General features: G+C 42.4%; 1 protein-coding gene across 2 annotated transcripts in view; it reads left to right on the top strand.

Moving 5' to 3' along the window:
- Positions 1 to 14,006, top strand: part of CTNND2 (catenin delta 2) — a gene marked incomplete at both ends in the record, with an annotated part of 505,693 nt that overhangs the window by 232,460 nt on the left and 259,227 nt on the right. Inside the window, 2 exons of one of the 2 annotated variants that reach the window (XM_079533797.1) lie at positions 4,768 to 4,940; positions 12,787 to 13,348. The exons of the other annotated variant lie outside the window; for it this stretch is intronic. Coding sequence (XP_079389923.1) covers positions 4,768 to 4,940; positions 12,787 to 13,348 — 735 coding nt within the window. The remainder of the gene's footprint in view (positions 1 to 4,767; positions 4,941 to 12,786; positions 13,349 to 14,006) is intronic. 2 annotated transcript variants of the gene reach the window in all.

Raw genomic sequence — 14,006 nt, 5'->3', positions numbered from 1 at the left:
AAAAAGTCAGTTGCACAAGTGAAACTAGCTTTTGTGCTGAGCAACATAATACCATTTAAAATCAAACTATATGTTTGTTCCAAACAGTACAAAGGTTCTTTTATCTTGTTTTCAGTAGACTGCAAACACTCTTTGAAAAAGAGAAAATATAAAGTATGACCTAAATAGAGAACTATAGTAAGATAATTTTGCTGGTGCAATTTTCTTGTTCCGTTACCACCTTTTTTTCTTTCCTTTTTTTCTTTCCTTTTTTTTTTTTTTTTTTTTTTTTTCTTCTCTCCCCTTAATGGTCTATAATCTCTTATCACATCTTAAATATGAAGTAGAATTAAAAGTTTCTGTGTATTTTTTCTGTCACTATTTCTCTACTGCCTTAGAAAGTACTGTTAGAGTGCACACAGTGCCTGCAGGTACTTAGAAGTACCTTAGTATTCTGAGTATTCTGCTGCTCTGAAATAGCTATATAAAATATCTCTGAATGCAAACACTAACTGTACAAGGATAACTTAAAAAAAAAAAAAAAAAAATCATTCAAAAATGATGTTTTGTATTTTGTTGGATTTTTGTTTGTTTGTTTTCACTTGGCTGGCTTGTTTTGTTTTGCTCACCAAAGACTGGAATGAGGAGGAGGAGGTGGTCTCAATAAAGCAGAAAGGAAAGGCAGAAGATTAAAATAATACAAGGACAAATGTTTTCATAATTTTTTCCCCGTTTTTAACATAGCCATGGATGACTATAATTGAGATTCTTTGTGAGACTTTGATTTCCTGTGACCAAATGTTACTTTGATGTCCCTGAATTAATAATAATGTTATCATATAAGGCCACTCATTTTCTTGGCTTGCTTTTTAAATATCTACACTGCAGCTTGTTGCAGCCTTGCACATTGTGTTATTAACCAGAAAGAACAATGGCCAGAGATTAAATCCTGCCATGCAGCACCTTACCCCAACAGGCATAGGGCACAGTCACATCCCTGCCTGTGCCTGGGGAGGCTCCTGCAGCAGCTTCTGCCTCACATTCCTGCAAGCTCCTGGATCCCCCGTTGCCAATAGATCAGTGTCACACACTTCTTCTGCAATGGAGTCTGTGCATCAGTGGCCTATATTTACAGCCATATGCACCATATTTAGTGCCCTGAATCAGCTCGTTTATAGTAATGCCATAATCTGCTTGTTTTCTCAAATGCAGTATGGCAGGAAGGTAGCAACAGGCTTTGTGCTGCAATCCTCACTTGGTGGGGTTCAAGGTAGGCCAGAGTCCTGCAGTGGATCTGTTCCCCTTCCCTGTTTTGCACAAATTAAATTTGACGTGTACATGCAAGCACTCCAAACCTCTTAAACTATTAGGTTTTCAATGGAGGAAGAAGTACCAACCTGTAACGCAACTGCCAGTAAGAAGGGTGGGTAATACAGTGAGAAGAGCTTCAGAAGAAGCCTCTCTCCTTCCTTCACTCTCCAAATGGGTAACTCTTCTTCTAACTCTGCTGTGCCTTCCAGACAGGCTTCCAGACTGTGAAGGAAAACCCCCTTTGTCTTCTCTGATTCCTGGCAAAGCCCTCTGCTCTCCATCCCCTCAAGGTTTCACTTTGGGTTGGCTCCCTGTTGTAGGCATGTCCATCATCCCCCTGTTTTTTTTCTCGCCTAGTCTTCATGCTGCTGATTTAGAGTACCTGACAGAAAATAGAGAATTTTCAGCTGTTTGAACTCTTCTGAAAACAAAAGAAAAATAACTGCATACACAGGTTTTTAAACTAACGCAGCAGAGTTGAAACTGTTGCTGAGTAGAAAGAGTATTTTGCTGTGGAGAGCCATTGATAAGTCTGTGTACAGCTGTACACAAACAAACCATTTTCTTCTCTTCTGTTGAGCTGCAGGCTCTTCAGGGGGTTTCTCTGTGCCTTCAGACTGAAATTTGAAGAATCCTGATGGGAGAGGTGATCTGTCTTTTCCCTATCAGACAAGACAGGCCTGTAGTCACTAAATCCTGTAAAAGGAACTTGTCTTTTTTGCAGATCACTCTGATCTCAAATGTACCTTGCACCATGTACCATGTTTGCATGCTTGTTTAGACTTAGCTATTTGCAGGCAAGCAGCCACTATTCTCATTCTGATTGAGAGAGGATTTATTTTAAAGTAAATTTCTGTCTCTTTCAAATGAATTTTTAATTACTCAAATGTGTGTAAATTATTAGCTCATTTCTACTTGTTAAGGTGCAAAATGAAAATGATTATCCAGTATTTGGTGAGTATGTACTGTATGCTTCAAACTTTTTTGCTTTTTTCTTCCCCAATTGAATACGTTTCTTAACTTCCACTGAAGCATTTAAGCTAAATTGTGCAGGGAACCTATGTATGCAATGCTAGCTATGTACATCCCCTGATGAGCAATAGTAATATAAAAGGAACACTTAAAAGCCAGATGCAATGAAAATTTAAACATATTGAGTTCATAGCATGTGATAGTTTAATCATTATTTAAGCTTTAGAAATGTCATAGCATAATTACTTTAAGAATGAGTTCAAACACTTTCATGTGCAAAAATGTCTTTCTCACTTCAACTTTTTTAGCCTCCTGAGAAATTTACACTCTTATGAATTTTCTGCACTTAATCACATCATTTGATCACAGGCAAATTTTCAGTGAAAATTCAAAATCTGAAGGATTAGCACATAGTCTAAAATATGTATTTTTAAACTAAGCCTCTATTTTCTTTATGATCTTTAAGTAAATCTATGAAAGTGTTTCTTTTATTAAAGAACAAGATCGGCAACAAACCCTGTTAAATGGAGAATGTCTAGAAGAACTTACTGCAGAGTCACAGAATAGAAAGCTGCAGTATATTGGATTAATAAGCACCCAGGCAGAATTAATTCAACTCTCCTAAGCATGTGATACATTTTTAATAATCTCTCAACATATACAGAGCTATCTCCTTCTGCACTTGTAAGAAAAGGACAAGGACCAGAACTTACTTTCTCAATTTCTCCTATACCTGGAATATGATTAATCAGATCAACTTGGCAATTAATAATCTATGTTGTTATATAAAATAGTGTCTTAATCACTGTCTGCGCTTCAGTGTGAACACTTCCACTACCATACAGCATACTGCAATTTTATTTTATTTTTTAATAATATGAGCCATCCAGGTTGGATTTTGAAAAATGTCAGTTATAATGAGTCTGCCATTTCTGAGGAACAAGCTGGGGAAAAAATATTTTCCATGTAAATTTTGGAGAGGAGGAGGGTTGTTTGCACATTTTTTAAATGGAAATCTTTGTAGAGCAGCTGTACATCCTCTTAGCAAAGACTTACAGGATATAAAATTTGGCATTTGTATTAGAGATGTATTGGGAATTATTTACCGTAAAATTCACTGAAATTTGACCATTGTAATTCTCTTTAAAACTGAACTTTTCATGTGTTCCATCAGAGCTAAATCAACATTATTGTTTCCCATCCCTTAAGCTTTGTACCACCTGCTGTGCTCTCATGAGTGTGTTTGTGCTAACCAGAACCTGAACGTCTCATCCCTGTAGAGCTACTGGATACAGATTGTAGTTGTTTGGGTGAAGCCACGTTGCCTTGTAGTGTGTGCAGTGCCCAAGGCCTAACCCTCGTCATTTGTCTTCTTTCACTTCCTTTGGTGGACCCAGACACCATGGCAGGCAACTCCTTCTTGGAAAACTAGGAGACACTGATCAGAGATGGCATAAGGTGTAGGGCCTTTGGGTGTGGGGCCAGGAGGAACTCACCATCAGCAGTGTGAGGGCCTGTCTCAACCACGTTGACAGGGCTGGGCAACAAGCCTCTCCCTGCCCAGTACGTGCTCTCACAGCCAAAATCAGTCTGCTATGTCAGTTGATGCTATGTCAGCACTAACAAACCTAGTGAAGAGGTTGCACTGGCACAGATTGCCCAGAGATGTGTTAATACCCCATCCCTAGAGACAGTCAAGGTCTTGCTGGAGGGGGCCATGGGCACCTGGTCTAGCTGTAGGTGCCCCTGTTCACTGCAGAGGAGTTGGACTAGATGACTCTTAGTGGTCCCTTCCAAAAGATTCTATGATTCTACAAATATGGGAACAGTTTTGTTTCGCAGAACAGGTAGAAGAATATTAGTGTCACTGTTCATTTTCCTGATGCTGCAAGCACCTTTTGGTTTTGGCAGCCCTCATCTGAGATCATTACTTGTGCTCTGCTCTCCTACTGTGTGCGTCCATGAGGGGAAAGATAAGGTAGGCTGACAAAATAGTCATCAAAATTCACCAAGATCAGGGTGAGCCCGACATGATGAGAGGAGCTATTAATATTTTAACAGCTGTCATCTATCTCCACAGTCACTGAAGTATTGCATCCCTGTGTGCATGCTACAGTCAATAGATGCCATGTGCTTGGGCATGGGGAAGGACAAATTGGCATTTCTTATACTGACCAGTGGGGTGTAAATAAGTGAAATGAACATGGCTTATGCAGGGGGAAAAAAATTGTAAAGTATTCTGAGCTGAAAAACATGACTTCTCTATCAATTGGCTTAGGATTTCTTTACCAGATGGTTTGTTTTTCTTGAAGAAAACAAAGAAGAAAGAGTTGTGGTCTGTGGCTTGAACAGTGTAAGACTGATGACTGAGTGATAAAGAGACACTTTAATTTCCCTGACTTTTATTACTGAAAAGCCAAAATGTGGCATGCCACTGATAATGTCAAATGCCACCAGGTGCATGCTCTTTCCCTGAGACTGATGGCTCCAACCTGTCCCTTGCAGGGCCCAGCCTCCTCTCGCAGAGTGCTCTGCAGCTCAACACCAAGCCTGAGGGCTCCTTCCAGTACTCAGCCAGCTACCACAGCAACCAGACCCTTGCCCTGGGCGAGACCGCAGCCACCCCACTCCCAGCCCGCAGCACTCAACCCAGAGGTGCCATCCAGAGCTACAGCCAGGTAGGTGCCCTTTGCTGCCTTGCACTATCCCAAAACTACACCAAAATCATGTAGGGGAACACTTAGGAAGGAGAACTGCCCGCCTTCCAATGCTTGCCTTTTCGTCTTGCTTTTGAGGCATCTTGCAGGGTTGAATTACTGCTGTCATTTTCACACATCTAAAGAGGCTCGACTTTCAAGATAATAGAGTAATCCTGATGAGAAAGGAGATTTACATGCTGTTTTTACTTGCTTGCTTGTATGTTTGGTGGTCTAATGTTTGGTCATTTAAGTATGAAATTCTGTGCTGCTGACCCAAATAAGGTCAGGGCCTTGCCATGTTGGTATCAGATTATTACAGAAAGCACTTTCATGCCAGAGAACAAAAACAGAGCCAGGCTTATGCTAGATGCAAAATCTGCTTGGGACACTATGTAGAGCTTGGGGCTGTCATTCAATCCCATTTGTAAGAATCAGTTTTTGCTTTTCTTTCTCTGAATTTTAAGATGAACAACTTGTCAAACAGCCACATGGACATTTCAAACTTCTTAAAATTTGCTTCAGATACTCATGAAAAGTCTGAGTGATTCCCTCAGTTTCTAGCACATAACCCTCTCTCATCTTCCCTGCTTTTCAGCATGACATTAAAGCCTCTCACTTAAACCAAATTAAATCAAAATTTCTCAAAGTATTCATACTTCTGTACATAAACAACGTCAGAGTGAATGTTGCCAAAACAGGTTATTTTCTCTTTTTAGAACTTATCTGCCATGGTACAGCAGACCATTTCAGTGTGACACTACGACATTTTATAATTCAAGATTCAGTGGAAGTGAGCTGCATTTGAATTTCAAAGCCTTCAATTGCTAAGAGATTTCAAGCATTATATAGCCAGCACACAGCTTGTGGGATACCAAGAGACATACAATATTCCATTCACCCAATTTGCTCAGAAAAGCCCTCTTTCCTCTAAGACTGAAAAATTAAATAAAGCACAGTTAGATTTCATTTCAAACTGGGTTTGTACTTCTATCAAGGGTTTAAAATGTGTGTAATGGCCAGGTCACAGGATTTTTCTGTGTTTACCAGGCACCTCCTTCCCTTATGCTGTTAGGGATTGGAACCTGCAAAGGACAGCAGGACTCCAGTGGGAAAGAAGAGTGTTAGCTGTAATACTCAGTAGTAGCCTGGGCAGGTGTGGTTAGGAGTTATGCTTTGTGAAAAGCTTCACACCCGTGGTTAGTCCGAAAGAGTGGGATGCATTCTGCAAGGAAGCTAGAAAAAGAAGTAAGATGATATAAAAGGAATAGGTTGTAAGAACAACAGAAACAAAAAGAAGATAGAAGAGTGGAGGGAGAAAGAATCTAAAAAACAAAAATCAGAAGTAATGAGGAAGGAAGAGAAAGTATAAGTGTACAATTGCTCATAGTTTCAAAAAAGTTATATTCTTAATATAAACTTTATCATCAGGAAGAGAGAAAAAATCAGCGATTGACATTTCTGTCATTTAAATTACACTGAACCGCCATTGCTTAGTTCTGAAAAATGCATTAATCATTGAATTCATATGGAACTGGTTACCTTTAGTAAGGTAATCACTAAGTTACTAAAGTAACCTTTCCTATTTTGTTTTCTTCGTTTTGAGAGGGCAGAAGATAAGGTTTCTTTCTGTATCTCTCCATATTTTCTGGTAGGTGTTCCAGCAGAGAAATAACTTATAGAAAATACTAACAATAGTGTGTGTCTATCTTTCAAAAGATACTTGGCAGCTTCACTTAAATTAAAACATATCTTCAAAATGTTAACAACCATGTGAACTATGAATTAACATCATAGGAAAAAAAAAAAGAATACAAATTATTTTTAATACAAAGTATTTAAAAAGAGCAAGGAAGGAAGACAAAGATTCAGTTAAAAAAATTCTAAATACGACCACTGCTGATCCCATAACTAAGGAGAAAAAAAGTCAATCCTTGGAATTGGTTTGCTGCCCCTATTATAATTAAAGTAAGTCTCAGGAGTCATAATTGTTCAGATAATGATAATTTCCTTTGTTGTTTGCTTGCAAGGAATATAGCTATCTCTGAACATGAATGATAGACCGAATGTGTGGGAAAATATGTGCAGAGTCCCAAGGCCAGCTGTGACAGCAGGAACAATTTCTGAAAATGCAATTGTATAAAAAACAGGAACTAATTAGTCTTGGGATTTCCTGTATAGAGCTGCAAAGTACAATATAACATTTTTGTCAGTTTGGAGGAGTATGTCATAAATCATAGAGTTTTTCTACTGTTTTGACTACCATAGAACATTAAACTTCTATCTCTTAAATGCTACAAGAACAGAATTTCTTAGCAACTGCTTCTCAAACAGGAAATTATTCTGTTTCTCAGCTGAAAACAGCTTCTCAAATTTGGAATCCATATCCTGATACACCCTATATTGATAAATGAATGGTATTTGCAAAGAGTCTGTAATGGGTTTTGTGACAAAAAAGATTTTGCAGATGAGTGAGTGAACACTCTTTGGACAATACATAGTTTGTGAACAAATAATTGGGTTTATTGTCATCTTGAGGATGGTCAACTTACCTTGTGGATATTACAGGAATATAAAACACACCATGGAGTGCAAATAGTGGTTTCCAGCTTGTTCTACCATGTACTTGCAAGGGGAAGGGAAAGGAAGTGGAACAAATTAGCACTTCTGGATGAAGATTTTTTTTTTTTTTTTTTTTTTAGTCTGCTGATCATGTGTTCTTCTCAGAGGCCAAGGCAGCACGCAAGATTAATCAGTATTGTGCTATTATCCCATGCTCCAAAAGCATCTGGACATGCTGGCACAGAATTTGAAAACCTTTTAAAAAGAAAAAATAAAAAGCCTTGAAACAGTTGATTTTTGAATTTGTCTCCATTTTCTTCCAACCAAGTCATAAGTTAGTTATTCAACAGACCACTGCATTTCACCATTCTTATTTAGAATGTAGGCAAAAGAGCAGCAAAATGTATTTAGTTGCCAAATAAAAACTGTATGCTGGCCCTTCTCAGTTAGAAGATATTTATTCCTGCCACAAGTCAGGTGATGAGCAACCTGAAACTCTGTCCAAACAAAACCTAAAATAAGGACTTCACTTCTGGTAGGATGTGGCAGTGATGAGGCATTTAAAACTGGGTTCCAAATATGACCACAAGAAGTAAAGGAAGCAATGAAATCTTAGGACAGGTTACTCTTACTAGACACGTTCCAGGGAACAATTCAGTAGAATAGTTTCTGTTAATGAAAAAAATGACCTGCGTGATGCTGGTTTGATCCTACAATAGTTAGTGATTGCAGCCAGCAGTGCTGCTTTAAAATCAGAGCTTGGCCATCTCTGGACAGCCTAAAGGATCTCACAAATTCTGTTTCTTGATGTAAAGGCTGTGATGATATTAGCCAAATTCATCTATATGAAATTTATCTGTATCTATAATCTTTGTGATAGGACCAGGTAGGCTGACATGTTTTCCTCATGGTGTTGGAGTATGCTTTGTAAGTACAGTGTAGAGATGATCTTGTATCGTTCGTGACCTTTGTGATGAAATTGGGAGAAAAATAAAATAGGTCACAGGTTCAGTCAGCATCTGTTATCACAGAAGTGCATCTGAACATAGATGGTATCTTCCTGGTTAGGTCAGGAACTTACAAATGACATCATAGCAGTCCTGGAGAAGAAAGATCCACCCACGGGTACTGCCCAAGGACTGAAGTCTGCATCATTAAGACTGGAGAATGTTAAGCATTTTCCATGTCTTCTGCCCTTTGCAGAAGAGCGCTGATGGAAGTTTTGGACCAGAAGAGAGTGATACCTTGAGTTAAGCCATATGGGGGGGTTCTTTGAGCTGACAACAAACAAACAAAAAAGGAATCTCAGTAAACTGAGAAGACTTTCAGTCATTGAAAGAGCACAGAACATCACGTGGATTAAAAGAGAGATGGACACTTAAGAGACCACCAGCGTTTCTCAAAAATCCCGATAAGGACAATCAAGTTTGCTGCCTAAAGCTGACGACAACCACTGATATTCAAGAAGCCAAAGCTGTGGTGTTTCAGCAGCCTAGAGGAATGCCTTCCACACAGTCCAGTTGGAAAGTCCTTTCTAGAATCCACAGAAAGGTCTCCTCATAGGCAACAGCGTGCTGTGACGGCGTCCATTATCACCGGATGCAGCATTTTTTTTCCTGAATTTACCTATGCCTCAAAGAGATGTGCCGGGGTTTGAGATGGTAAGGGCCAAGCAATCCCTGAGAGCTCCAGAGAGCAAAACAGTCTGAAAACTGGTTTATTCATCCCTAAGCCTGCCAAGTACTAAAAACGCTTCTGGATACAAGTACATCCAAAGGCATGCAGACTTACCAAAGGTAACAGAATGTTTCAGTTTCTTCTGCTCTCGGTCAGGGAAGTATAGAGGACACTGAGCACAAACCATAGTTTCTTAAGGACAACTGGTACCATGACACAAATCTTCCAGCATGTTCCTGGAAATTGTATTTCTTTTCCAAGAAACGACTCTGAAGCCTTTTGAGTTATATCTGAGACTCGGCCAGCCGCATTGACAGACATTCTGTTCCTTAGCACCTATGAAGTATAGATGTATGGAATCTACCAGGTTTTGGATTTGCATTTTGGCATGCTTAAGGAAAAAATAATGGGAAGGGATTTTAGATGAAAACACATCTGCTGCATCTGCTAATATATCCATACCGGTCATTTGATTCTTTGAGACTTCGTGTTCAGTTTTTTTGCTGGTCTCACACACTTTTCTTCCTGCTGGGAGCAGCCTCCAAGAAACAACATGCTGACGTTTTAGTAATCAGCAGCTGACCCCAAAGTGTTGCTTAAGCTGTCTAACCATTGAGGAACTTGTAGCTCCTTATCCATGAATAATTTCCAGCAGAATAACTAATTCAGTTATTTGTCCCTCTTGGTTCTTCTTTATAAAACAGAAATCGTGTATAGCGCTGTCTTTCACTCCATCTTTTTCAGGTAAAGATCTGATTTAAATGTTTTATTTAAATTGAATTAATTAATAAATAAATAACAAGCTGGTGTCCTGAAACTTAGAGTATTTGAAACATGAATGCTGGCAGCCCAGCATCAGTGAGACCATCAGTCTACCATAACCTAACTGGAAACCCTCAGTGATTTTATGTACAGAGGTCTGCAGATCTTCTTTTGTCAGTGTCAGTAGAAAATGATCTTTCTAACAATATTAAATAAGAAAATATTTTTCATACTTATGTTCATATTCTCATGCTTTTTCACTTACTTCTGCTGTGAAAAAGGATACAGCGGAACTCATACATTGAATCCAAAGAAGCAAAGCAGAATCTTTTTGGGGGGATATCAGAAAAATGATATCTGAGAATTAGAAGAGATATCTGCAGGGCTGTAAGAAAGAAGTCCTTGATTTTTTTTTTTCATGTCTATGAAATAGATTAATGCATGAGGATAGAGCTACTGGAAAGCAAATTTGCTCTCAATTTATTAGTTTAAGCACAGTTTCATTATCAGGTTGACAGCAATAACAGATAAATGGAAAAATAATGGAACAAATACCATTGTATTTCATTCTTCCAGTGTAGTGTTGGATCGCAGGAGGAACAATGACGTATCTGTGTTGTTGTCTTAAGCTACAAGCAGGGAGAAACCTGAAACTAAAGTGCATTTTGCCTCTGAAAACACAACCAGAGAATGCAAATGTATTTGATCCTTTAGAAAAAATGAGAACCTCACAATAAATGCAAGACAGGTCTGAGATTAGTCACATCTCCAAAATTACTGCATGCTAACGTTTCCTTGCAATCTGTTCATCCAAAGTTCTCTCCTTCACACGGAGCAAATGCTTGGCTTTCCACAAAGTGCTACACACTGGGTTTTTAATTAAGCATTTAATTCTTGTGTCTGCCGCTACATCTTTTTCCCTGTAACAGACAATCAGAGAGTGGGATTTCTGGTTTTTGAATTAGTGCTTACAAAATGCCTACAGCTTTATAGAGATTTATTAGGAATATGGGATAATATCGGTTTACTTGAAATTAATTACTTTAAATCCTTGACACGCCAAGCAGTGTAAAAGTAGATTAGAAAAAGAAATAATGCATACATGTTGACAAGGATTGCCTAAAATCCATAAAACCAAGTTATCAGTCTGCAGGGAACACACTGGCAACAGTCTGTATTATTGTATTTCAGAGCTATTTTGAATATTAGAAAATAAATTATAATGTTGGTCCATTTTAACCATTCAAAAAGTAAAATCTATTACCAAGCAGCAGTGGATAACGTCGTTGGTTCAAACAGCCATTCGTCATGTGTGAGCCTTGCTTTGTACATGTTGTCTTAAATCTTGGCAGCCTGGTTTTGTTTTATAGAAGATGTTGCCGTACAGTTTAAACCTTGAAAATGAGAAATGCGTTCTTGTCAAATACGTTACTGGGAAGTCACTTTCAGGTTAGCCCTTCTTTTTTCTTTCAAGACTCTAAGTAGTTCAGAATGCAGGCAGCTCTTACAAGTTATATGATGTTCCCAGTTGCTTGCATTCCTTGGTTTTGTCACGAGTCCCTCAAATGAGTGACTTGGAGATGCTGGCCATTTGTAACAATCACAATATCTGTGCTGCGCTGCTTTTACCTGCTGGCCTCAGCAATGAACAGACTGCTTCCATTGGCCATCCCCATGTCCGCTCAGGACTCATACTTTAGAACGGGCATGGTTTTTATCAGATTTATCCATAAGGATACAGAGATGTCTTGTGCAATAGAAGCCTCCAGAAACCACACAGTTTGGCTGCGTTGCAGTGCCTTAGTGATTTGAGTGCTACCAACAGCCAGAGGGCGCTCCTCCGGAGCCTCTTGGCCATCCCTAAAACAATTCTGGGGATCCCAAAGGTAAAGACAGGGAAAAAAAAAAAAAAAAAAAAAAAAAAAGCGAAGGATGGAATCATCTCCAGCAGGTGTACACTGAAAGAAGCATGTTTCTGGCATTTTGAGCCTCATACCTGCATTGTTCTGATTATTTTCTTTTTTTGTCTCGTCCTCAGTTCCTCACCAAAATCCTCGGTTGGGTATCCAAGTTTCATTGCTGGAATGCGGTGATTTTGTTTTACTTGGTTGTTTGCTTTTGGTTGTAGTTTTTTTTTTTTTTTTTTCCCCTGTAGGACGGGACTAAAAAAATCCTACGTTTCTCTTTAAATGTGAAGCAGCATTGCCGTTGGCATTCACTGCAACTCCGAGCTGAGTCACAGAATGCACTATTTGCATTTTAAAGGAAGTTGTGGCTCAAGAAGCCTCGTTGAGAGGTGCGCGTTGGGGCGAGGCTCTGGCCAGTCTCGAACTGCAGCTCACGGGATTTGCAGTACTTTCTAAGGTTTCATGTAAATCCTCCGCATCATCAGGAATAAGAAAAAAAGTTTAAAAATAAATAAATAAACAAGCGAACATCTGAAACACGAGCGTGCCTGTCGGCAGAGCCGAGTTGCCTCGCTGCGGGGCGCGGAGACCGACGGGTTTGGATGTTAGCAGGTTAACAACCGCAGATCAGCTCCCGCTCCCGGGATGGGAGCCGGCCGCCGGCTTTGGGAGCGGGACCGCCCCTCACTCCCCGCTGCGCTCCCGCAGGGCCGGGCGGGCCGCGAGAGGGGCCGGGGTCGCCGATGTGAGCTCCGGGCGGACACGCTCCCGAGCCCCCCGGCACCTCCCGCCGAGCGGCTCTCGGATCGCGGCTCTCGTCCCCGGGCCGCGCGCGGTGGGGGGGCCCGGGCGAGCCGCCGCCGCCTCTCCTCGTCCCCGCGCGGCCCCGCTGACGCCTCTGCCTTTCCTTCCCGCAGCAGGGCCCGGGGGGCCGCGGCGCCCAGCCGGGCGGCACGGAGCCGCCGCCGCCCGCCGCCCCGCAGCCGCGGGAGCCCTTCGCGCCCAGCCATGGCAGCGCCTTCCACCTGCCCGAGCCCCAGCACGCCGCCGCGCTCTACTACGCCAGCTCCACGCTGCCGGCGCAGCGGGTGAGCTCCCCGCTGCCCATGCAGCCCGGCGGCTCCCCCACCAAGCTGCCGCGGGCCGGCTCCGCCGCCGAGGGCGCCGCCTACGCCGGCGCGCAGCGCCTCTCCTCCCCGAAGCAGTCCCCCAGCCGCCTGGCCAAGTCCTACAGCACCAGCTCGCCCATCAACATCGTCGTCTCCTCGGCGGGACTGTCGCCGTCCCCCATCCGAGTGACCTCCCCGCCCACCGTCCAGTCTAACATTTCCTCCTCTCCTATTCACCAGTTAAGCTCCACCATCGGCACTTACGCCACTCTGTCGCCCACCAAGCGGCTGGTTCACGCTGCCGAGCAGTACAGCAAGCACTCCCAGGAGCTGTACGCCACCGCCACCCTGCAGAGGCCCGGCTCCCTCGCAGGTAAGCGGGGCGGGGGGACGGGGCCGGGCGGAGAGGGGCGGGGGTGGGTGAGGGCAGGGTGTCTGGCTGCCCGCGGCCCCGTCCTCGGGCGCGTTGAGTCTGCCGACGCGGGGGAACGAGCGGCTCGGGGCGCTGGGTGAGCCCGGCCGCGGCTCCGGGAGGGATGTGCCGCTGCCGCCGGGAGCTCCCGCAGAGCGCTGCCCCGGGTGTGGACATCGGGAGAGTTCGGGAGCGCTCGGCGGAAACTTCTGGGTACAGAGAACTGTGTATCGGTAGCGCTCTTTGGGCTCCGCGTGCGCCTTCGGGAGCTCGACCAGATGTAATTCCGCGGTAACCACGGACTTCGCGCAGACCCCAGAAGCGAGCCGCCGGCTCCCTGAGCCATCTCTGCCACTCCGAGCATCCTTCGGTGGTGGATTTTTGTGTTCTCAAAATTTCCAGTTTCATTGCTATAGTAACAGCTGCTATGCTCATATGTTCTCCCGTGTGACATAAATAGATGTGGAGATAAATAGGATATATTAAGGAGTTGGGCTGTGTTTAGCAGGCAGGTACTTAAGTTTTGTACCAGAGTTAAAACCTCTTCCCTCTGTTATCCATCTCCCCACCCCCCCCATCCAGCAGCTGTTGGCATGGGACACAATCGCACTATAAAGTG

This window comes from Tetrao urogallus (assembly GCF_951394365.1).
Source record: "Tetrao urogallus genome assembly, chromosome: 3".
In the NCBI taxonomy this organism is placed as follows: Eukaryota; Metazoa; Chordata; class Aves; order Galliformes; family Phasianidae; genus Tetrao; species Tetrao urogallus.
Note: the sequence above shows the minus strand (reverse complement) of the source record. Positions and strands in the feature narration are given on the sequence as shown.